Raw genomic sequence first — 24,163 nt, forward strand, 5'->3', positions numbered from 1 at the left:
CCCGTCCTTATTGAGCAGTCAGCTTCATAAGGAAATAACATCTTGGATAATCAAGATACTACGCTCTGCTAACCACACATCCATATCTGGCATTTTCACACCCGTTATGCTCTGAATACAGGCGTAAGTGTATTTTCCCTCCTACTCTTAGGGCTTCGCTCCGAGGGCTTTTGACGACAGCCTGAAAACCACGCCCGCCCCAAGCACCTTCTCCCCGGGCTCTCCACCCGCCCAGCGCGGCGTAGCTTTCTGGAATCCGTAGGCCTCTCTTTCCTCTGCCCCAGAACTACAACTCCCGGCAGGCTCTGTTTCTCTCCACCTTCCTCTTAGCGCATGGCCTGCTGGGAGGGGGCAGGTAGCGCGGGCGGGGTCCAATGGGTGCCGGCTCCCGAGGAGAAGGCGGAGGAGAGGAGGAAGGAGGCGGACTCTGGGCCCCGGCCCCATTCATTGCCGCTACCGGCCGGGCGGGGGTCCTGTGTTTTCGGAGCTATGGAGGCGCTAATTCCAGTTATCAACAAGCTTCAGGATGTCTTCAACACGGTGGGCGCCGACATCATCCAGTTGCCTCAGATCGTCGTGGTGGGAACGCAGGTAGGAGACGAGGGCGGTGTCCGCCCAGGCCAGAGCCCGGGGCGCGGGCCTGGTAGGGGCTGCGGCAGCGCCGGCTCCGAGCCGGCCTTTGCGGCCTGTGGGAGGAGGGCGCTGCTGGGGGCACCCGGGCTCTTCGGGCTGTGCCGCGCCTTTCCGCCCGGGGCAGGTTACTTCGGGCCTGGGAATCCGGGCCGCGTCGGGAGGCGAGGGGCGGAGCCGGCGCGGCGGGTCCCGGGGGCGGGCTAGTCGGGGGACGGACCGGCGAGCGGAACTGGAGCCCGCGGAGACCGGGCGCGGCTTGCCCTGCGGGCCGCTGCTTTGGAAGGGCACCTGGGGGACGCGCTGGGCACGTGGGGCCACACTGGGCTCATGGCGGGCCAGCTAGCCCTTCTTCGGTTGGTTTTAGGGCGGCAGGGTTTTTATTCCCCTTCTTGCCTTGCTCAGGGGCTCCGGAGTCAGTTTTGGAACCGCGGGGTCGGGGTTGAGAAGGCCGCTACTGTGTGGTGCCTGAATGTTTTGCTGCAGTGCAATCCCTTCATGTTTTGAGGACGCCGAGGCAGTTAATAAAAAGCAACCCCCCCTCTCCCCCGCCCCAAACCACCTGTATCTGGGTGTTTGGAAGGAATAACCAGTTTTTCTGCGTTGGCTGTGGTTTTTGTCTTCCATCCAAATTGAGCATCAGGTTCTCTGGTCTTTTCATATTGGGTGTCATAGATAACATAATTTTTTATATGCAGAAAATGTTGAAAAAATAAATTATTTTTAGAGTGACAGGAGAAGTACAATTCATTTTCTCTGCCTGCTGATTTTCTTGGTTTTAAAAGAATCGTAGGACTTTTATTAGAGTTCAGAGAAACGCATTTTAGAGCTTAGTATATTGATTTTAAGTGTTTTCATTTCTCAATGATCTTTTCTGTTGAGAAGGGGACGGTTTCCTCATTTTCTGTCGCTACATATTGCTACAGTATTTTAGTGTAGAGTATAAATATTGTGACAGGGAACTTAACGTTCAGAGTACCATGGAGTATATTCAAACCTTGGAAACCATAGACATCCTGTACTTTTTCTTGCTTTTAAATAAAGTGGTAGAAATTATTTCAGAAACACATATCCTTGGTCTGCTGTAGGATTGATATAGATTCTGCTTACTCTTGCCTACATGTATTGTAGTATTTGTAACTTATTTGTGATGATTGGACACTGAATCATCAATATAATATTAGGAGCTGTATTTTTATTTCACATATTTTGTTCATTGCTGCGTTCCTATTCCTAGTTCTGGAACAGTCCCGGGGCGTGTAGTGAGTGCTCCATAAATACTTTGAATGAATGGATATTGTTCACTGTAACCAGATAATATTTTAAAACACTGGTACTTCTATCATCAAATGGATCTGTTTTTGAAAATACAATGAAAGGAGATGAACTAAGTCTTCTTTGGTAGTAATTTGGAAGTGTTTCCTATCTGTGAACCAGAAACTTTCCATATACTTTTAAGAGATTCTCCATGCTTTCTAAGCTTGGAGAAGTAAAAGAATCAGGGCTATTGTGTGTCAGCATAAATAGTTTAAAATCAAGAAGGATTTTTCTTACACAAAATTGAGTTTTCCTTTTTTTTTTTTTTTTTCTCCAAAGTTTGTTTATTTAGAGAGAGAGAGAGGCAGATAAAGAGGGAGAGGGAGTATCCCAGGTAGGCTCTGTGGGATCAATGTGCAGAGCTGGCTGTGTGGCTTGAGCCCATGAAACTAAGATCATGACCTGAGCCAAAGTCAGGATTTAGGCACCTAACTGACTAAGCCACTGAGATGCCCCACAACTGAGTTTATTTCCGTGAGTAAACCTGTTGGCAGAATTACTCTTTGGAGTAGAGGAGTAAAGATCTCACTGTTAGGAAAATCATTAATGTTGTGCTAGCAGAAACCATCCTAGTAGTGATACATGCCATATTTGCGTGTTGATGTTTGAAATTGCTCAGTAGGGAAATTAAGTTTGTGTGTGTGTTTTAAGTAGGCTCTCTGCCCAACATGGAGTTTGAACTTATAACCCTGAGATCAAGAGGCACATGCTGTACTGACTGAGCCAGCCAAGTACCCAGGGAAATTAGTTTTTAAAGATGTAATGAAGGTTATCTCCATTTGTGTCTTTATTAGCTGTACTTCAGTCCTTTATTATTCAGGTACAGAATTAATAAATAAGGTTAGAAACAATGTCTCCCCCCCCCCCCCATATTTTCATTATATTGAAAAAAATCACTTCTGTTTGACTTGAATACTAGTATACCACTACTTTGTCCTCTGTGCCATTTAATGTTTTGTAATATACAGCACATGCATTACATTCATATTTAATGGAGTAGTGTACAATATTATCCAAACATAATAATAAATGTTCTGACTGGTAAACTTCTCAGTGGCAGTGATGATGTCTTCATAATACATCAGAGCCTCTCTCTTACACATTAACTACACCTTAAGTGGCTGTAGGTCCCATTTTGTTGAACTTTTTTTTTAGAAGTGATTTGCAAACTTAGTATATGTAAGAATCACTTTGAAAATAAGTTCCTAGATTCCATCCCCAGAGATTTTGATTTTCAAATCTAGGTTGGGCCAGGCAGTACAGGTGATTCTGATGCAGATGATTCATAGATCCCAATTGAAAAGTGTATTAGTGAGTCTTTGATTTTAAAATGCATGAAACTAGAAAAGATAGGGAAGCTGAGCCTAAGGGCATACCACCATTGAGTAGCATGTTGATATATGTGGCATTCTTGCTAATGTTTTAAATTTTGATTTGTTAAATTGCCCAAGTAATCCTTCTTTCAAGCCTATAGAGTTGGAAGAGCTGAGGAGAAGGAATCATGTTTATAGCTGTAGATCATTCACAACTTTAATGGTTTTAGCTAAATAGTTTCTTGTTGTTGTTTTTTTCTTTAACTGAGATCATCTGTGTGGAAAGAACAGAAGAGGGGAGAGAAAAGGTTGATACTTTTAGACCATGGTGTACTTTGCAGGTGGAGAGGAGATAAGACTTAAACAACTTTTGTGACTCAACTTGGGAAATTTAATCACTATTTTTTTAAGTTGAGAATAAGGGGGTGCCCTCCCAGGTATGTAATCTAAACCAGCACCCAGGGGCGCCTGGGTGGCTCAGTCAGTTAAGCAGCCGACTTTGGCTCAGGTCACGATCTTGCGGTCCGTGAGTTGGAGCCCCGCGTCAGACTCTGGGCTGACCGCTCAGAGCCTGGAGCCAGTTTCAGATTCTGTGTCTCCCTCTCTCTCTGACCCTCCCCCGTTCATGCTCTGTCTCTCTCTGTCTCAAAAATAAATAAACGTTAAAAAAAATTAAAAAAAATTAAAAAAAAACAAAAACAAAACACCAGCACCCAGTATAGGAATCCTAGTAACATGACATTAACCTGAGACTCAAGAGTTGCTAGTAATGAACTTTTCACTTTACCTTTCATTTCAGTGATTTCAGCATTCTACCTTTAGGAATTCAGAAAGGAATCTTGGGTTTTAAATGACCAGTTTGCAAACCAACATTTTTTTCTAACATTTTAAAATATAATTTATGTAACATAAAATCACCATTATAGAATGTACAGCTCATTGGTTTTTAGTATATTCACAAGTTGTGCAACCATCACCATCTAATTCCAGAACATTTTTTTTTCCAGAACATTTTTATTATGCAAGAAAGAAACTCTGTACTCATTAGCAGTCATTCCTCATTTCATCCTTCCCCTGTCCCATCCCCTGGCAACCACTAATCTACTTTCTGTCTCTATGGATTTGCCTATTCTGGACATTTCATATAAATAGAATCATACAATATGTGGCTCTTTGTGTCTGGCTTCCTTTTGCTCAGCATGATGTTTTTAAGTTCATCCATGTATTAATACTTCATTACTTTTTTTTTTTTTTGAAAGAGAAAGGGAGCTTGTGTGCATGGGGGGAGGAACAGAGGGAGAAGGAGAGAGAGAATCTTAAGGAGGCTCCACATCCAGCAAGAGCCTACACGGGGCTCCATCTCACCACTATGAGATCATGACCTGAGCCAAAATTAAGGGTCAGATACTTAACGAACTGAGCTGCTCAGGTGCCCCAGTACTTCATTACTTTTTATGGCTAAATAATATTCCATTGTATACATATGCCACATTTTGCTTATCCATTCTAGTTGATGAATATTGGGTTGTTTCCATTTTTTGGTTATGATGGAGAATGCTATGAACGTTGTTTGCAAGCTTTTGTCTGGACATGTTTTCAGTTCTCTTGGATATACAGTAAAACCTTGGATTGCGAGTCACTTGTTTTACGAGTGTTCCATAAGACGAGCAAACATTTCTAATAAATTTTAACTTGAAAAATGAGCAGTGTCTTACAATATGAATAGTATGTGATGATGAAAATCGCATGATTGCAACTGAGCCAATGGTTCTTGAAATTCGCTTTGATATATGAGTGCTTTGGATTACAAGCATGTTTCCAGAAAGAATTATGCTCTCAAACCAAGGTTTTACTTAGGAGTAGAATTGCTGTGTCATTTGGTAACTCTTGTTTAACTTTGAGAAACTGCCACATTGTTTTCCAGTGCGGCTGTACTGTTTTACATTCCTTCCATCAGTGTTTGAGGGTTTCAGTTTCTGCACATCCTCACCAACTCTTGTTAATATCTTTTTATTTTTATTTATTTTTTTAATGTTTATTTTTGAGAGAGAGAAAGTGACAGACTGTGAGTGAAGGAGGGACTGTAGAGAGAGAGGGAGACACAGAATCTGAAGCAGGCTCCAGGCTCCTTGCTGTCAGCACAGAGCCCGATGTGGGGCTTGAACCCATGGACCGTGAGATCATGACCTGAACTGAAGTCAGATGCTTAACCAACTGAGCCACCCAGCTGCCCTGTTATCATCTTTTTTAAAAAACTGCTAAATCATCCTAGAACTCTTTTACTTTAAAAAAAGCATGCCCTGCCCCCAGCACTGCCGTCTACATTTTAGTTCCTGAAATCTTGCTCTCTCCTGCTTGATGTGCCTTCATTTGTCCTGTGTTCTTAGAGGTGATGATTTCATGAAGTTTAGTAATTTGGTGCTAAATATTGATCATAGATTTCATTCCTGTATTGTTTTCTTGTGCATGTTCTTAGGTAAACTTATATATTTTCTCTTTTTTTTTTTCTAGTTTCTTTGTATAGTTCATGTGCTGCTTCCCTTTTTTTTAAACTTAAAAATGAGGTGAAATTTCTGTAACATAAAACTTGCCATTTTAGAGGGTACAGTTCAGCGGCATTTATATACATAATGTTGTGCAATCACCACCTCCTTCTAGTTCCAAAACATTTTTACCACCCAAAAGAAAATTCCATGCCCATTAAGCAGTTACTTCCTGTTCCTCCGTTCCTCCAGGCCCTATAAACCACCAATCTTCTTTCTGTCTCTGTGGGTTTACCTATTCTGGCTATTTCATAGAAATGGAATCATAAAATATGTTACCATTTATGTCTGACTTCTTTCACTACAGATAAAAAATGTTAAAAAGATAAGAAAAATAGGTGCACCTGGGTGGCTCAATTGGCTAAGCATCCGACACTTGATTTCAGCTCAGGTCATGATCTCACTGTTGTGAGATTGAGCTCCATGTTGGGCTCCGCACTAGGTGTGGAGCATCCTTAAGATTCTCTCTCTCCCTTTCCCCCTCACCTGCTTGCTTGCATGCTTTCTCTCTCTCAAAAAAAATATTAAGAAAAATAAAGAAAAATCACATTTATCTGTTGTATTAATATCAAAGAATTAAGAAGCGTCTCTTATAAAATGAAAAGTGAAAACTTAGTAAAAATTGAATCAGTTTTGGGTAATGTGTCATGAATGAATGCTACTCCCAACTGATGGTGGTTATCAAAGAGAAAAGGCTAAAAATATGACAAAGCCTTTACAGTGAAAGGCTCAATCTCACAGTATAAATCCAAAGTACTGTAGATTTCAGTACAGTACAATTCGGAAGAAACTAAAAGATGACACTGAGACCAGGCACACAAATCTCTAACCCTTGAATATATAGATATTGCATCAATTTGAGGATTATGTGAGGATGAAAAAAGCAGAAGTCATAGGGGTGCCAAGTGGGTCATATTTTCAGAGTAAGCTACCTGTGACTTGCCATACTGGAAGTTCTGTAGCCACTCATCTTCCTAGAATGAGCGCAGACATTGGTTGTTTAAATCACCAGGGGAAAACACACACCGATCTAGCCAGTTGTAGAGGAAGCCAATATTATTTATAACAGATAAAAAATGAGAACCTATAAACATGTTTGGTTTGTTTGCGAGTCTGTTGACGTAATTTTTGTAATTGAAATATAATTGGCATACAGCATTGTATTAGTTTCATGGGTACAACATAATGATTATATATATGTGTATATATATGTATATATATATATATATATAGTGAAATGATCACAATAAATCTAGTTACTACTCATCTCCACACATAGTTGCATTTTTTTTCTTATGAAAATGTAAGATTTACTCTTACCTGTCAAATATATAGTACAATATTATTATCTGTAGTCACCATACCGTACGTTATATCCCCAGGACTTACTTCATTAGAAGTTTGTACCTTTGACCACCTTCACCCATTTCACTCACCCCTTGCTTCTGAGAGCTGCTAAGCTGTTCCCAGTGTGTATGACTTTCTTTTTGCCTTTTTTTAGATTCCACATGTAAGTAAGATCATATGATATTTGTCTTTGGTTTATTTCACTTGGTATAATGCTGTCAGAGTCCTTCCATTTTGTTGCAAATATCAACACTTCTTTCCTTTTTTATGGCTGAATAATATTCCATTGTGCAGATGTGTATATATTAGTCTTTTAAGATCTTTTGTATTTCTGTGGTAACAGTTGTAATATCTCTTTTATTTCTAATTCGAGTTCTCTTTTTTTGTGGCAGGTCTGGTTAAAGGTTTGTCTATTTTTTTCTTTTCAAAAAAGCAGCTCTTAGTTTCACTGATTTTTTTTCTTCCTGTTGTCTTTTTAGTCTCTGTTTCATTTATATCCACTTTGATCTTTGATATTTCCTTTACTAATTTTGGATTTACTCTTCCTTTTCTAGTTCCTTGAGATGTAAAGTTAGATTGTTTATTTGCTATCTTTTTGTTTATTAATACAGGCATTTATCACTATGAAATTCTCTGTTAGAACTGCTTGTGCAGTTTTGGTATGTTATATTTCCATTTTCATTTGTTTCAAGCTATTTTTTAATTTTATTTTTTCATCCATTGGTTAATAGCATGCTTTTTAATCTCCACATACTTGTGAATTTTTCAGTCTTGTAATTGATTCCTGGTCATAGTATTGTAGTTGGAAAAGGCGTTTGATATAATTTCAGCATTCTTAAACTTACTAAGAATTTAATTAGGCCACTATTTTTGTAGCCTAATATATGATCTATCCTGGAGAGTGTTCCATGTATGCTTGAGAAGGATGGGTATTCTGTTGCTTTTGGATGGAATGTTCTGTGTGTATCTCTTAAGTCCATCTGGTCTAATGTGTTTTTTTCCTCAAATTTTAAGTCCAAGACACTTAACTTACAGTGTTATAATGTGGTTTCAGGTGTATAATACATTGATTCCACAATTCTGTACATTAGTGCTCATCATGACAAGCGTTCTCTTAAACCCCTTTACCTATTTTGCCCATTCCCCCCTGCTACCCACCTCACACCATGGGTTCTTTATATTTAAGAGTATGTTTCTTTGTTTGTCTCTTTTTTTCTTTGCTTCATTTCTTAATTCCACATATGTGTGAAATCATATGGTATTTGTCTTTCTCTGACTTATTTCATTTAGCATACTCTTTCCGTGGCGTGTGTGTGTGTGTGTGTATGTGTGTGTACACCTCTCTCTGTCTGTCCATCCTGTCTTTATCCATTCCTCTATAGATGGTCACTTGGGCTGCTTCCATAATTTTGCTTTTGTAAATAACGCGGCAGAAAATGGAAGGGTGCCTATGTCTTTTCAAATTAGTGTTTTTGTATTCTTTGGGTAAATACCAGCAGTGGAATTATTGGATCATATAGCAATTCTATTTTTTTTTTTATTTTAAAAAGTGTTTTTTGATGTTTACTTATTTATGAGAGAGTGCTCATATGAGCAGGGGAAGAACAGAGTGAGGGGACAGAGGATCTGAAGGGGGCTCTGCACTGATAGCAGAGAGCCTGACGTGGGGCTCAAACTCACAATCGTGACCTAAGCTGAATTAGACACTTAAACTATTGAGCCACCCAGGCGTCCCTTGCCCATTCTTAAATTGGATTATTTGCTTTTTTTTTTTTTTTTTTTTTTTTTGGTGTTAAGTTGTAGAAATTCTTTATATTTTTTGGATACTAAACCTTTATCGGATATGTCCTTTGCAAATATCTTCTCCCATTCAGTAGATTGTGTTTTAGTTTTGTCAACTGTTTTCCTTTGCTGTGCAGAACTTTTTATTTTGATGTAGTCCCAATAGTTTATTTTTACTTTTATTTCCCTTGCCTTAGGAGACATGTCTAGAAAAATATTGCTATGACAGATGTCAAGAGAAATTACTGCCTGTGCTCTCTTCTAGGATTTTTATGGTTTCAAGTCTCACAGTTAGGTCTTTAATCCATTTTGAGTTTATTTGTGTGTATGGTATAAAATAGTGGTCCAGTTTGATTCTTTTGCACGTAGCTGTTCAGTTTTCCCTACACCATTTGTTGAGAAGAGACTATCTTTTTCCAGCTGCGTATTCTTCCCTTCTTTGTTATAGATCAGTTGACCATCATGGATTTATTTCTGGGCTCTCTATTCTGTTGATCTTTGTATCTGTTTTTGTGCCAGTACCATACAGTTTTGATTAGTACAGTTTTGTAGTGTATACTGAAACCTGGGATTGTGATATTTCCAGTTTTGTTTTTGTTTTTGTTTTCCCCAGATTACTTTGGCTATTCAGGGTCTTTTGTGGTTCCATACAAATTTTAGGATTATTTGTTCTAGTTTTGTGAAAAGTGTTGGTATTTTGATAGGGATTGCATTAAATCTGTAGATTGCTTTGGGTATATGGACATTTTAACAATATTTGTTCTTCCAATCCATGACCACAGAATGTCTTTCCAATTGTTTGTGTCATCTTCAGTTTCTTTCATCAGTGTTTTATAGTTTTCGGACAGCAGGTCTTTTACCTCTTTGGTTGTTTATTCCTAGGTATTTTATTATTTTTGGTACAATTGTAAATAGGATTGTTTTCTTACCTTCTTTCTGTTGCCTCGTTATTAGTGTATAGAAATGCAACATATTTCTGTATATTGATTTTATATTCGGCAGCTTTCCTGAATTCATTTGTTAGTTCTGGTAGATTTTTGGTGGTGTCTTCAGGGTTTTCTATGTATAGAATCATGTCATTTGCCAATAATGAAAATTTTACTTTTTTCTTACCAATTTGAATGGCTTTTACTTCTTTTTCTTGTCTAATTGCTGTGGGTAGGACTTCCAGTACTATGTTGAATAAAAGTGGGGAGATTGGACATCCTTATCTTGTTTCTGATCATAGTGAGCTTTTCCTCATTGAGGATGTTGTTAGCTTTGGATTTTTCATACATGGCCTTTATTATGTTGAGGTATATTTCCTCTAAACCTACTTTGTTGAGGGTTTTTTTTTTTATCATAAATGGATGTTGTACTTTGTCAAATGATTTTTCTTTCTCTATTGAAATGATCATAATATTCTTATTGTTTGTTTTGTGGATGCGATTGATTGATTTGTGGATATTGAACCACCTTTGCATCCCAGAAATAAATCCCACTTGATCGTGGTGAATGACTTTTTTAATGTATTGTTGGATTCAGTTTGCTAATATTTAGTTGAGGTTTTTTACATCTATGTTCATCAAAGATATTGGCCTATAGTTTTCTTTTTTTGTAGTGTCTTTATCTGGTTTTGGTATCAGCCTAATGCTGGCCTCATAGAATGAATTTGGAAGCTTTTCTTACTCTTCTATTTTTTGGAATAGTTTGAGAAGAATAGGTATTAACACTTCTTTAAACGTTTGGTAGAATTCACCCTTGAAGCCGTCTGGTCTTGGACTTTTGTTTGTTGGGAGTTTTTATTACCAATTCAATTTTGTTACTAGTAATTGGTTTGTTCAGATTTTTTCTTTCTTCCTGGTTCAGTTTTGGAAGATTGTACATTTCTAGGAATTTATCCATTTCTTCTAGGTTGTCAATTTGCTGGCATACAATTTTTTTTTTTTTTTGTAGTAATCTCTCATGACCCTTGTATTTCTGTGGTGTTGTTTCTCTTTCATTTCTGATTTTGTGTCCTTTCTTTCATTCTTGATGAGTCTGGCTAAAGGCTTATCAATTTTTGTTTATATTTTCAGAGAACCAGCTCTTGGTTTCATTGATTTTTTTGTGTGTTTTATCAGTCTCTGTTTCATTTATTTCTGCTCTAACCTTTATTGTTTCTTTTCTTCTATTCACCTTGGGCTTTGTTCTTGTTATAGTTCCTTTAGGTGTAAGGTTAGATTATTTGAGATTTTTCTTATTTCTTCACGAGACCTGTATCACTGTAAATTTCCCTTTTAGAGTAGCTTTTGATGTGTTTAAAGATTTAGACCATTGTGTTTATATTGTCATTTGTCTCCATGTATATTTTGATTTCCTCTTTGATTTCTTTATTGACCCATTGGGTGTTTATTAGCGTGTTGTTTAGCATACACATGTTTGTATGTTTTTTTTTCCTTTTTTTCCTTGTAATTCATTTTTAGTTTCATATTGTTATAGTCAGAAAAGAACCATGATACGATTTCAGTTTTCTTAGCTTTATTGATACTTGTTTTTATAGCCTTACATGTGATCTATCTTGGTGGATGTTCCAACAAAAGGATGTGTATTCTGTTTTTGAATGGAATGTTCTGTATATATTTGTTAAATCCATCTGGTCTAACCTGTCATTCAGGCACTGTTTCTTTATTGAATTTCTGCCTAGATTATCTGTCCGTTGATGTACGTGGGATGTTAAAGTCCCCTACTACTGTTGTATTACTATTAGTTTTTCCTTTTATGTTTTAATATTTGCACTTTGTGTTTAGGTGCTCCAATTTTGGGTGGGTAGATACTTATATAATCCCTCTTGTGGGATTGACTCCTTTATCATTGTGTAATGCCCTTCTTTGTCTCTTGTTACAGTCTTTGTTTTAAAGTCTGTTTTGTCTCATGTAAGTATTGCTACTCCAGGTTTTCTTCATTTCTGTTTGCATGGTATATCTTTTTCTGTACTTTGATTTTCGTTTTTACATGTGTTAGGTTTGGAGTGAGTCTTTTGTAGGCAGTATATAAATGAGTCCCTTTTTTTTATATCCATTTTACCACCCTATGTCTTTTGATCAAAGCATTTAGTCTATTTACATTTAAAATGATTATTCATAGGTGTGTACTTATTGCCGTTGTTTCCTGGTCGTTTTTGTAGTTCATCTCTGTTCCTTTTCATTTGCTCTCTTTCCTTGTCATTGATGACTTTCTGTAGTGTTATGCTTGATTGTCTTTCTCTTTATTTTTTTGTGTATCTGTTATAGGTTTTGGGTTTGTAGTTACCTTGAGATTCATATGTAGGATACTAAGTATATATCAGTCTGTATTAAGTTGGTGGTCATTTAAGTTCGAATACCTTCTTTCTTTTTTTCTTCATGTTTGTTTATTTTTGAGAGGGGAGGAGGGGCAGAGAGAGAGAGAGAGGGGGACAGAAGATCTGAAGCAGGCTCTGCACTGACAGCAGTGAGCCAGATGTAGGGTTCGAACTCAAACTGCGAGATCATGATCTGAGCTGAAGTCAGACACTGAACTGGCTGAACCACCTTGGTGCCCCAGTTCGAACACATCCTTAAAAAGTAAACCTTTTTTATTTCTTCCTCTATGTTTTGTGTATATGTTGTCATATTTTATGCATAATTTTCTTATTTCTAATAATGTCCTCTCCCACTCTCCCCCACCCCCATTTATAAAAGTCACTTTATCACTTTTTATAAGGCTGGTTTAGTGGTGATGAACTTCTTTAACATTTGTCTGAGAAACTCTTTGTCTCTCCTTCAATTCTGAATTGACCTTGGCAGGTTGAGTATTTTTGGTTGTGTTTTTTTTCTTTTAGCACTTTGAATATATCATGCCATTCCCTTCTGGCCTGTAAAGTTTCTGCTGAAAAATCTGCTGATAGCCCTATGCAGTTTCCCTTCTACATAACTTTTTTCTTCTTTCCTGCTGTTCTTAAAAGTCTCTTTAATTTTTGCCATTTAAATTGTTATATTGTCTTGGTGTGGCCTCCTTGAGTTCATCTTATTTGGAACTCTTTGGGCTTCCTGAACCTGGATGTCTGTTTCCTTCCCTAGGTTAGGGAAGTTTTCACGTACTGTTTCTTCACATCATTTTCTGCCCTTTCCTTCCTTCCTTCCTTCCTTCCTTCCTTCCTTCCTTCCTTCCTCCCTCCCTCCCTCCCTCCCTCCCTCCCTCCCTCCCTCCCTCCCTTTCTTTCTTTCTTTCTTTCTTTCTTTCTTTCTTTTTCTTCTCCTTTTGGGACCCCCATAATGTGAACGTTTATTTGCTTGATATTGTCCAAGAGATCCCTTAGCCTTTACCATTTTTTAAAATTCTTTTTTCTCTTTGCTGTCCAGCTTGGGTGTTTTCCAGTACCCTGTTTTCCAGATGCTGATCTGGTCTTCTTTATGTACTCTAATGTGCTGTTGATGTTTTCTAGTGTATTTTCCATTTTAGTTACTGTTTTTTTCAGATTTGATTGGATCTTTTTTGTATTTACTATCTCTTTGTTGAAGGTTGTTCTTCCACCCTTCTCTGTAGTCTGGTGGACATCTTTATGATCATTACTTTAAACTCTTTATTAGGCATGTTGTTTATATCTGTTTCATTTAGTTTTTCTGAGGTTTTGCTTTTTTCTTTCATTCAGAGTATATTCTTCTGTCTCTCATTTTGCTTGACTTTGTTTCTGTGGTTTAGGTGTGACAGCTGCTTTTCCTAAACTTGAAGGAGTGGTCTTGAGTATAATCGTACCCTGTGTACACTGTGTGTGCCGGGTGACTTTGGCTGGCTGGAGCTGTATCTGGAGTGGGCTGGGGTTCCTGAGGCACTCTGTGCTGGGGCTGCCCTGGAAGGATGGCCAGCATGGAAGTGGGCATGGGATAGGGTGGTCCTGGGGCTTTCCACTCAGAGGGTGTCCTGGCAGGACAGCTGAAGTTGAGGGGAGTGCAAGCTAGAGGGTCCCAGATCTCTCTTTGCAGAGGGTGCTCTGGTGGGACAACTAAAGCTTAAGTGGATGTGGGCTGGTCCCTGGGTTCTCCACACAGATGGTGCCCTGGCAGGATTGCTGAAGCTAAAATGGGAACAAGCTGGTATGTCTTGGGGTACTTAGTGCCGAGGTGCCTTGGCGGGGCAGTTGGAGCCACGGCTTGTGTGGTCCATGGTGTCCTGTAGTGCTCTCTGCCAAGGGTGCCCTAGCAAGCTGTCTGGAGCCAAAGTGGTGTGGGCCTGTAGTGTTTTGCAGTGCTTTGTGCCTATGTTATGCTGACACGACAGCTGGAGCTGTAGTGAGTGCCCAGCAAGGGTTCCTTGCAGTTGTGACACACTGGCGCCGCCTTGATGGGATGGCGATGGTTGGTGTGGGTTAGGGACCCAGTGCTCTCTGAGGCAGTAGGCTGGCTGTGGCACCTGGAACCCTACTCCCTTTTGCACTATCAAGGTGGAGGATGCATGTAAACCGTGGCACTTGCCAACCCCTCCCAACTGGAGAGAGTTCCGGGAGCTCCCCCATCATTTGGTGGAGTTGTATGCTGGATCTTTTATATACTAATTGCTTTTTTAAACCACAGCTTTTTCCTGTGCCCCAGGGCAGAACAATCTGCTCTTGTATAGTCCCTTCATACTATCCCTCCCCACTTCAGTTCACAGCATTGGAGGTAGGGGTTCCCTTCCTTACAGTGTCTGGTTTCTCTGTCTCTCTTGCCGTTTTCTATGTGTTCTGTGTTTTGTTGTGTAGCAACTACTCAGTCAGCCCTCAGTTCTTTGGAGGAATTGCTGTATAAGTAAGTGTAGATTTGGTGTCTCTGTTGAGGGGGAAAGTTCAGCATCTTCTTAAGTTGCCATCTTGGACAGGACTCTTACTTATTGTCACATTTTAAATTTGTGGTATCTAATTGTGTTTTTTATTATATCTCCCTGATTACTAATGAATATGATCATTCTAAATTTTTTCTTACCCTTTGTGGTGCTGTTTTTGTGAGTTTCTGTTCATATCTCTGCACATTATTTTCTAATACATTATGCATCTTTTTCTCACTGATTTGTGGAAGTTATTTATACATTTTGCTTACTAGTTCTTTGTGAGTTAGAGGGATCACAAATATTTTCCTCTAATTTTTTTGTATGAGTAAAATAAATTTTAATTTTACTGTAGTTGGACTGTCACTTTTTTTTTCTTTAGTTTGTACATTTTATGTAGTAAGGAGTCATTCTCTATCTCAAAGTCAGGAAAGTATACTTTAATATTCTCTAATTTATAAAGTTAGAATTTTTAAAATTTGTAATTCATCTTGAATTTTTCTCTTTTATTTTATTTTTCCATGGTTTTATTGAGGTGTTGTTTTTATAATGTGAAGTTTACCCACTTGAAATGTATAATCATTCGTTTTTAGCATGTCTATAGAGTTTTGCAACTATCACCATAATTTACTTTTAGGTATTTCATTATCTTAAAAAGAGACCTTGTATCCATTAGTAGTCATTTCCATTTTCCTCTGCCCCTAGTGCTTGGCATCCACTTAATCCACTTTCGTGTCTGTTCTGGACATTTCATATAATCAGGATCAGATAATATGTGGTCTTTTGACTGACTTCTTTCACTTAGCATAATGTTTTTGAGGTTTATCCATATTGTAGCATGTATCAACACTTTATTTCTTTCTGTGACTGAAAAACTGGGCAGGGTTTTGCACACACAGATAATAGGTGAATGAGGGAGATCTGTGGTAAAGTCTTAAGGGACTGGAGAACCTTCATGAAACTTTGAAAACTAACCAAACAAAGCTCCTTTCTAAGACCAGTTCTCGCAGTGAGAAGCAACTGAGAATACAACTGACCACCCCTGAAGAATACAGACAAAGGAAAGAGAAGATCCAGATAAAAGTGGTAGAGAGGAACAGAGACAAGTTACCAGAAAACAAAGAACTATATTTTTGAACACTGTATGGAGACAAAAGGGAGTTTTAGAGTGTAAAGTTAGAATTGTTATTCTAGGCCAAGTTTTTTCCTAAAGTTTAGAAAATGACTGTTGTCAAATCTCATACAAAGTTTTTTAAAGAAAAATGAGACTCAGAATAACATTCTTGTTGACAAGAAAGTATACCAGAAAGACATGTTCGCAAAACAGATAAAAACAACTAGATATTAAGACAAAAGAAAGGCAAGATAAGGCATTAAATAACAAGTGTGTATAGGAACAAATAAGAACTAGGTGGTAGAACTTACTAAAGTTTTAGAAATGAAAGGAAATTTATTTTAGAAATGAGGACAGCTTAGAAGTAAAACAAGAACAAATAAACATAACATATAGTACCTTGAGAGAGAAAGATGTTGAAAAGGAAGAAACATTAAAAATAAAAAGGGTAGGGAAGAGGTGTAAAAAGAATTTGACCGAGAGGCTCAGTCGATTAACCATCTGACTCTTGATTTTGGCTTAGGTCTTGATCTCACACACAGTTCATAAGATTGAGCCTGCTTGGGATTTTCTCTCACCCTCTCTCTCTTTCTGCCCCTCCCCTACTTGCTCACATACTCGCTCTTTCTAAATATTAGAAAAAAAATTTGGGGGGTGGCTTCTGGGTGACTCAGTTGGTTAAGTGTCCAACTTCGACTCAGGTCATGGTCTCGCTGTACGTAGGTTCGAGCCCTGCATTGAGCTCTGTGCTGACAGCTCAGAGCCTGGAGCCTGCTCAGATTCTGTGTCTCCCCCTCTCTCTGTTCCTCCTCTGCTCACGCTCTGTCTCTCTCTCAAAAATAAACATTAAAAAAAATAATTTGACAGACATTGACATATTGAAAACAGGCAAAGAAGATCCAACATGTGTATAATAGGAGTCCCCCCCCCCCCCCCCGACATTATTTAGGATTTTTGCCTTTGTGGAAAATATGAAAGTAAAAGTTGTACTAGTTGTGACTAAGAAAAAGTGTAGTACAGGAAAACAATTTATACAGAAAATACTAATTATAAAGTTAAGACAAAATTTATAAGTATTTAAGATGTATAAATAGAAATTAAGGTTTTTATATATTATTTATTTATAATTTTTTTTAACGTTTATTTATTTTTGAGACAGAGAAAGACGGAGCATGAGCGGGGGAGGGGCAGAGAGAGAGGGAGACACAGAATCTGAAACAGGCTCCAGGCTCTGAGCGGTCAGCACAGAGCCCGACGCGGGGCTTGAACTCACAGACCGCGAGACCATGACCTGAGCCAAAGTCGGACACTTAACCGACTGAGCCACCCAGGCACCCCTTGATTATCTATTTACTAGTCTTATATCTATGTTAAATTTCCTGAGGGTGATCATTGAATATGGTTGTATGGAAGAATGCCTTTGTGCATGCCCTTAGAGACAGATATGCTATATTTTTTAGAGATGAAGTGTTATGGTGTATGTAACTAATTCAGATAGGACAACAAAAGAAAAAGGTGTGTGTGTGTGTGTGTGTGTGTGTGTTTACACATGCGTGTGTGTAGAAAGAGACATAAAGCATATGTGTCCAATGTTAATATTCAGTGCATCTTTGTTAAGATATGAGCATTCACTGTTAATATTCTCAAAGCTCTTGTGGCTTTGAAATTTTCAAAATAAAAAGTTGGGAAATATTCAGAACAAAAGTCAAGTACTTATGGATAAAGAAACTTTATAAGCTAATAAGAAATGTAAAATGCCAGCATTTGAACAATCACTGAAAAAATACAAAAAACCTTTAAACAAAATGATCCTTGACTTCAATGATAAAGTCATGTAAATTTAAACGAGCTGTCAGTGTTCATCTATCAAAGTAGCAAAGATTCAAAAAAGTGATAATGCCCACTGCTAATGGGGCTGCAGCAGATTGAATGGGAAGTGTAGCTTGGTTCCTGCCTTCTTGTGTGCAGTCTGACAGCATCTGTGAATGATTCAAATCTCTGTGCTCTTTAATCTTTAGCTCTTTAGCAATTTCATTTAATGAACTAAATCCAGTGAAGTAATAGGATAAATGAGTAAGGTTATATGTATAAACCATGTGCACTGTAGCATTGTTAATGGTAGCAAAAACCATTTAAATGTCCAAGTCAAGTTTGGCTTTACACACTGTAGAATACTATTTGACCATTAAACACAGATGTTAGTATATTGATATGGAATATTATCTGTGATTGCTACATCAAAAATAAAAGCCGGTTAGAGAAAAATACATGTAGTGCTACCCCATTTAAAGTAATATATTCTCATAGACATAACATTACGTGCCAGTATTACAGGTTTTGAAAACCTGTTTCGGAGAGTATCAAAAAAAGTAGGAAAATTACAGGAGAGTGGGACTTTATTTTAGGGGGGGCGGGGGGAGAGTAGGACTTTAATCTCTCTTTTTGGAGTTTTTATTTTAAAGAAATAAAGATCATATAATAGAAAATAAAACTAAACTTTCATTTTAAAAGTCTTTGCAGTAATTTTTCTTTAATTTCTTTGTATGGTGCTTTGTCAGTGTAGTCTTATTAAGTTATTTAAAAAATCTATGTAGAAACTCATTTTGCTCTTGTGTATTCTGTTTTCAGAGCAGTGGAAAGAGCTCAGTGCTAGAAAGCCTAGTGGGGAGGGACCTGCTTCCCAGAGGCACTGGTATTGTCACCCGGAGACCTCTCATTCTGCAGCTAGTCCATGTTTCACCCGAAGATAAGCGAAAAACAACAGGAGAAGAAAATGGTAAATTTTAGAATCGGAATAAGAATTATTTAAAAATTCTTCATTTTTGCTTGAATCTTAAAAACACATTAGACCAGAGTAGACCAGAAATTAGTGGTTATAACAAAAGCAGAATTCCTGTGAAGAGAGGTGGAATGCATCATTTCTCATGTAAAGAAAAAAAAAAGTAGGTTTTGAGGACCATAAGTAGACTTGTTTGGAATACTACCTTTTTGGTAGTTCAGCTTATTAGTAAACTGTCGTTAATGTTTATGGAGAATTTAGTGAGATACTCACTAAATAGAAATCAGTTATCTTAAAGAAAAATTTTTGTGTCTTTTGGATTGTTTTAAGCTTTTTTCCCCTAGTGTTTAAAAACTGTTTTTACTTTTTTACTTTGATTTAGAAATTTAAATCATTTAGATTCTAGCTTAAAAATTTTAAATACACTTAAAATGACTTTGTTTTTTATTATAGCAGGGTTATCTCACCTTCCCTTTTCTGGTGTCACCATGTACTTGCTAATTTTGAATCTTTTGCCCTTCAAGCTAAGATGAATATTATTTTTAGAAAGAGTTTTGGTTTTTTATTTTTATCTTTTTTACTGTCCTTCTCTTGCCATGCTTACCTACATAGCACATACTATTCTGATTTTTAAGATCCACCCACTCCTCCAATAGCAAATGTGGAATATTAAAATGAGAAAAACATGTACTGTCCTTTATAGCAGTTCTTTGGTTAAATTGAAAATATTTTGAGAAATGTTGTATCTATCAGTGGATATTAAATTCCTTATTAAGCGTGTGTCCTATTTATATTTATTTATATTAGTGAGGTTGGAATGTTTGACGAAAATAATATATTTAATCTTCCTTTTTAGTTCAGTGTTTGGCTCAGACTTTCTTATTTATAAGTCTGTAAAATAACTAATTACATTGGCAGCAGAGTACCATGTTTGTTACTCATCTGCAGAGATCTGTTTTCAATGCAGTTTCATTCTACTTAGATTCTCATCTAAGAAGGGATGATAGTATTGATGAAATTGAAGTTACTTTAATTATTTTTTCTATTATTATAGGAGTATTGGTAGTGATAGCTTGTTTTTTTTTTTTAAGGAGTAAAAAAAAAAAAAACCTATCATGAGCATCTGCAATGCAATGACTATAGAAAGTTAATCACTGAAGCAAGTTAATGAAGTTTAGATGTTAACAAGTAGTATTTTTGGATAGACTGCCAGAGGATATGTAGGAGCCTATTAATTAAGTGTATTAGGTAGCTTCTTGGTATATTATTCATCACTTTGTATTTCTATGATATTTGTTTAGTATTGAAATTCTAAGCCTCGAATTTAATCATGTTGAACTAACCTATGATTCAGCTTCAAATATATAGAATAATACTTAAAATTTCATTCCTACTAACTTACATCATGAAGTATACCAGAAAACTTAAAATCAGACTTTAAGAAACTATATGGCATTAATTAGGTCTCTTTCTTTTAACCCTTTATTTTCTTCAGTCATCATGAAAAGGGCAAATGATAGATATCCTGTCTCTTAGAAACTGTAGATGTGGGTAGTGTTTGTAGAAAAAGGTGTACATTTCAGCCACAGAAGTGTCAGTTCCTCAGTATCTCTGCTCATATGTTCACCATGTTTTGTTGATATCTCTCATCTTAGTGGTTGGTCAGCAAATCTGCACATCTTACCTATATATATATATATTTTTTTTTTTTTTTCAAAGCTTAGTGTTTACATTTTATGTAAAAAAAAAAAACTGCACAATATTTTGTATTACTTAAGACACACTTAATCCTCACTTAATGACAACTCAGCTACCCAGAACACAAACTAGATTTCATAAATTTTGAGTATTAAATTTCATGTGTATTATTAATAATTAGCATAGTTCCTTAGTTTTCTCATCAGATCCTCTTTATACTCAGGGTAAACCAATCTACCTGGCCATGAATCATTGTAACCCAGAGAAAATTAGAAACAAAGAAACAGATAAACATTTAGTTAGCCAGAAGAGTATGAACTACCTGACAGTCTGACAAACCAGAGAGGAGAAAGTAAGGAAAACATAATCAGACAGGAAAACTTAAAAGAAAGAAAAAATCAATTTCTAACCATTTTGGATAGGGATTTATAGTCTCAGAGGGCTTTGTTATGTAACAAAGGCCGAAGTTTGCAATAATAGGCTGATTTAGAGCAGTATATTTTAGGATGACATGGAGCAGAATAATCCATTTTATTTTTTATTAAAAAAATTTTTTTTAACATTCATTTCTGAGAGACAGAGACATAGCATGAGCGGAAGGGGCAGAGAGAGAGGGAGACAGAATCCAAAGCAGGCTCCAGGCTCCAGGCTCCAAGCTGTCAGCACAGAGCCCAACACAGGGCTCAAACCCATGAACCGTGAAATCATGACCTGAGCCAAAGTTGGATACTTAACCGACTCAGCCACTCAGGTGCCCCAGAATAATCCATTTTAGATACAGGTCCATCAAAACTGACTAAAATAAAATATCTTAATGTTTAATATGTGTAATTATCAGGAAATTTTATGTAATGTGGAATCCTTCATTCTGTCAGCCAAGTAGGATAATTGAGGTGTCAGTATATTTATATAGTATTTCTCAGCTTGCTCCCCCTTTTGCCAGTGTGAAAGAATTTTCTGATAAAATCTTACTAAAAATAGATTCATGCTGATTTAGTTTTAACTTTCAACTTCACATTTATCTTTCATATATTTTTAAGAATCAGTCTTTTTTCAGATTTCCTTTTAGACAAAATCCAAAAATAGCATGTTAATTAAAGACCAAAATTGTTTTTATGGTGTTCTTTTTAAATTCAGTATGTATTTTAAAGAAAATAATCCCTTATAAAAAGCTCATTCTTCGTGAATAGGGTAAATACTCACATATATTTACTTTTGAGGTTTTGGAAAATGTGTTTGGTATGCTTTGTAGATTTTTTTGTGCCAGGCAATTTATTTTTTCCTACATATCAAATATTTATGGCAGATTTTTGGAGAGTGAATCAGTTTTAATCCGGTTGTGTTAGAACTAGAAACCAGAAGTAATACAATTAGCTGTGATGGAAAATACCAGCAAATTATGGCACGTGGTATGCTTCATTTATATCACTTAAAACATATATATCCCTTTAGGTATTTACTATTAATTGTAATGGGAATTACAGTTGTAAGTTTTGAAAAATTGGATGCTCCGTGCATTTGAAATGTGTTCAGGTTTCTGCAGATTTGACTTTTTAAAAAGGTTTAAAATACTAGGGTTAAGCATTAAACTTATCATTCTGTGCTGTTTCTCTTTAACTGCAGACCCTGCTACATGGAAAAACTCAAGACACCTTTCTAAAGGTTTCCTTTATCCATTGTTTTTGGCCCTTTTTTTTCTAGTATGCCTGCATGTGTGCTTACGTACTCTTACAGGCTGTGTGCATTATTTTTCTTCCATTTTTATTTGCCTATCCACATTGATTGTAGGTGGTTCTTGTTACCTTTTGGCATTGCATCAGAATGCAGGGTTTTTTTTGGTGGTGAATGTAATTTATTTTATTTTTATTTTTAAAAACATGCTTGTTAAGCCAGACCTCTTTTAAACGATAAGGTAAATTAACCCTCCCCCCCCCCCCTTTGGTACGTAGTAGCTGTCTCTGTGAGTTCTGTTCACCTAGATTACTCCAGTCCTCCAATGAGACTTCTTGGAAGAAGGTACTAAGCTTCAAGTAGGTGAGCATTTTATTAGCAAAAAGGATCCAGTTTTATTTACTTATTTCCACCAAAGAATTGAATCACTTTTTCTTCAATATTTATTTAACTATCTTTTAGTCATTTTTATTTTGATTTCAGGTGACCGATATGAGTTATTCATGAACTCAGTCATTAGGATACTTAGAACTCTGAATTTGGCAAAAGCAGAATAGCTGTGCTTAGGGGAGGCAGTTTGGTTACTTTTCTACAATTAAACATTTCTAGTTTTTCTGAGAAAAATAGAACAAAACTTGCTCGCCAAGATTTAGACCACTTGAAACAGCGCCCACAGTGAATTATATTTTCCTTTTTTTTCAGGAAGTGCAGGAAGAACAGACCTATTACTGGAAACTCATGGAGAGTAGCGACTCCATACAGTACATATGCTAGGGTCTGTCTGTCTCCTCCCACCCACAAACACTCATTTCATTGCTTTCTAACCTTCATTTCCAAGGGAAAACATAGTCTTGGCCCTGGTGGGAAAATCACCTTGAAAGTACATAGAAGTTACAGGATAATTTTGCACTACTGAGAGAACTCTTTAAAGGAACAGCAAATTGTGACTTTATAGGTAACCAGCAGGAAACCAAATTTAAAAGAAAAAAGTTTCATTTACATATTGCAAATTTTTACCTTGAGTTATTTGTGTAAATCTATTACATGTGCTTTTTGCATTACTCAGTAGGATTCTTAGTTTTTCTTCTGTTTGTTAGCCATTTGCTTGAGTTACTTTCGTTGTATAAACTGCTTTTATGTGTAAGATATTTAAAAACAAAGCATATGCTTTTACCATAATATAATTACATACAAAATATGAAGAGAAATGAACAATTTTATTTTCAGACTCTAGATTTCAAATCTAGATTTCAAAAGGAAGATCTGTGAGTAACTCTCAAAAGTCATTTTTTGAAATATATGATAGTTTTTAAAATATGAAAGTATAATTTAGGAGGTCTTAAAATACTGCTTGTCAGTGGCAAAATAGGAACAAATAATATTGTGTTGCCTTTTTGAATTCCTAAGATAAAAAGGTAATTGCTATAGTTTCCAATAAATGGAGTTTTTCTTTTTCTAGGGGTTGAAGCAGAAGAATGGGGTAAATTTCTTCACACCAAAAATAAGGTAATCAATCACACAAGAATATTATGAAGAGATAATATGTTGATACATTTTTTTGTACAAGTAGTTGATAATTTAGTTTCTTACGATTGGCAGTGTGTTATGTTATCTTGAAGCAACTGCTCCTTGTAAAATAAATCTTATCTTATTAGTAACATTTCTAACCATAGCAGTTTATTTGGAAGACACTTTATGTTGAGCCTTATTGTAATGTGGAAATTAACTGTTGTGGGATCAGGCAGCTTTGAAAAGCTCATGTAAACTAAGACTCCTTGGCTTAGAAAATACATGTATATATTAGAATTTACTAATTCTCTGAAGCAGATCTGTAGACATCCTTGAAATTTATCAACCCCTCACTTAAGAACTGTTGATCTTATCGTGAATGTTGTCCTTTTTGTTTCAATAATTTTTAGCTTTACACGGATTTTGATGAAATTCGACAAGAAATTGAAAACGAAACAGAAAGGATTTCGGGAAATAATAAGGTAGGCATCTTTTTAGAGTTAGAATGTATAAACCTCAGTAAATATATCATTGAGAGTATTCTGTGTATAATGTGTTATGAGCATTGTAAATTCATAGTCCTGGTCTTTGAAACTAATGGAGTATTTTCACAAGTATATAAAAACCTTACTTAAAATCCCTTTTGTTTCTTAGAGCTTTCATATACTATCAAATATTTCAT

General features: G+C 36.7%; 1 protein-coding gene across 11 annotated transcripts in view; it reads left to right on the top strand.

Annotated features, from left to right (window-relative positions):
• Positions 1–322: 322 nt before the first annotated feature.
• Positions 323–24,163, top strand: part of DNM1L (dynamin 1 like) — a 48,558-nt gene continuing 24,717 nt past the window's right edge. For 3 of the 11 annotated variants that reach the window (XM_045466350.1, XM_045466352.1, XM_045466355.1), the window contains exons 1-5: positions 357–591; positions 18,453–18,600; positions 21,925–21,963; positions 23,432–23,478; positions 23,892–23,963. In XM_045466350.1, the coding sequence (XP_045322306.1) occupies positions 490–591; positions 18,453–18,600; positions 21,925–21,963; positions 23,432–23,478; positions 23,892–23,963 (408 nt within the window). In that variant the 5' untranslated portion in view covers positions 357–489. Of the gene's footprint in view, positions 592–18,452; positions 18,601–21,924; positions 21,964–23,431; positions 23,479–23,891; positions 23,964–24,163 lie in introns of all 11 variants that reach the window. The other 8 variants (XM_045466359.1, XM_045466360.1, XM_045466356.1 and 5 more) reach the window with 7 other exon arrangements.

The sequence above is a fragment of the Leopardus geoffroyi genome, chromosome B4 (genome assembly GCF_018350155.1).
Source record: "Leopardus geoffroyi isolate Oge1 chromosome B4, O.geoffroyi_Oge1_pat1.0, whole genome shotgun sequence".
NCBI classification, from domain to species: domain Eukaryota; kingdom Metazoa; phylum Chordata; class Mammalia; order Carnivora; family Felidae; genus Leopardus; species Leopardus geoffroyi.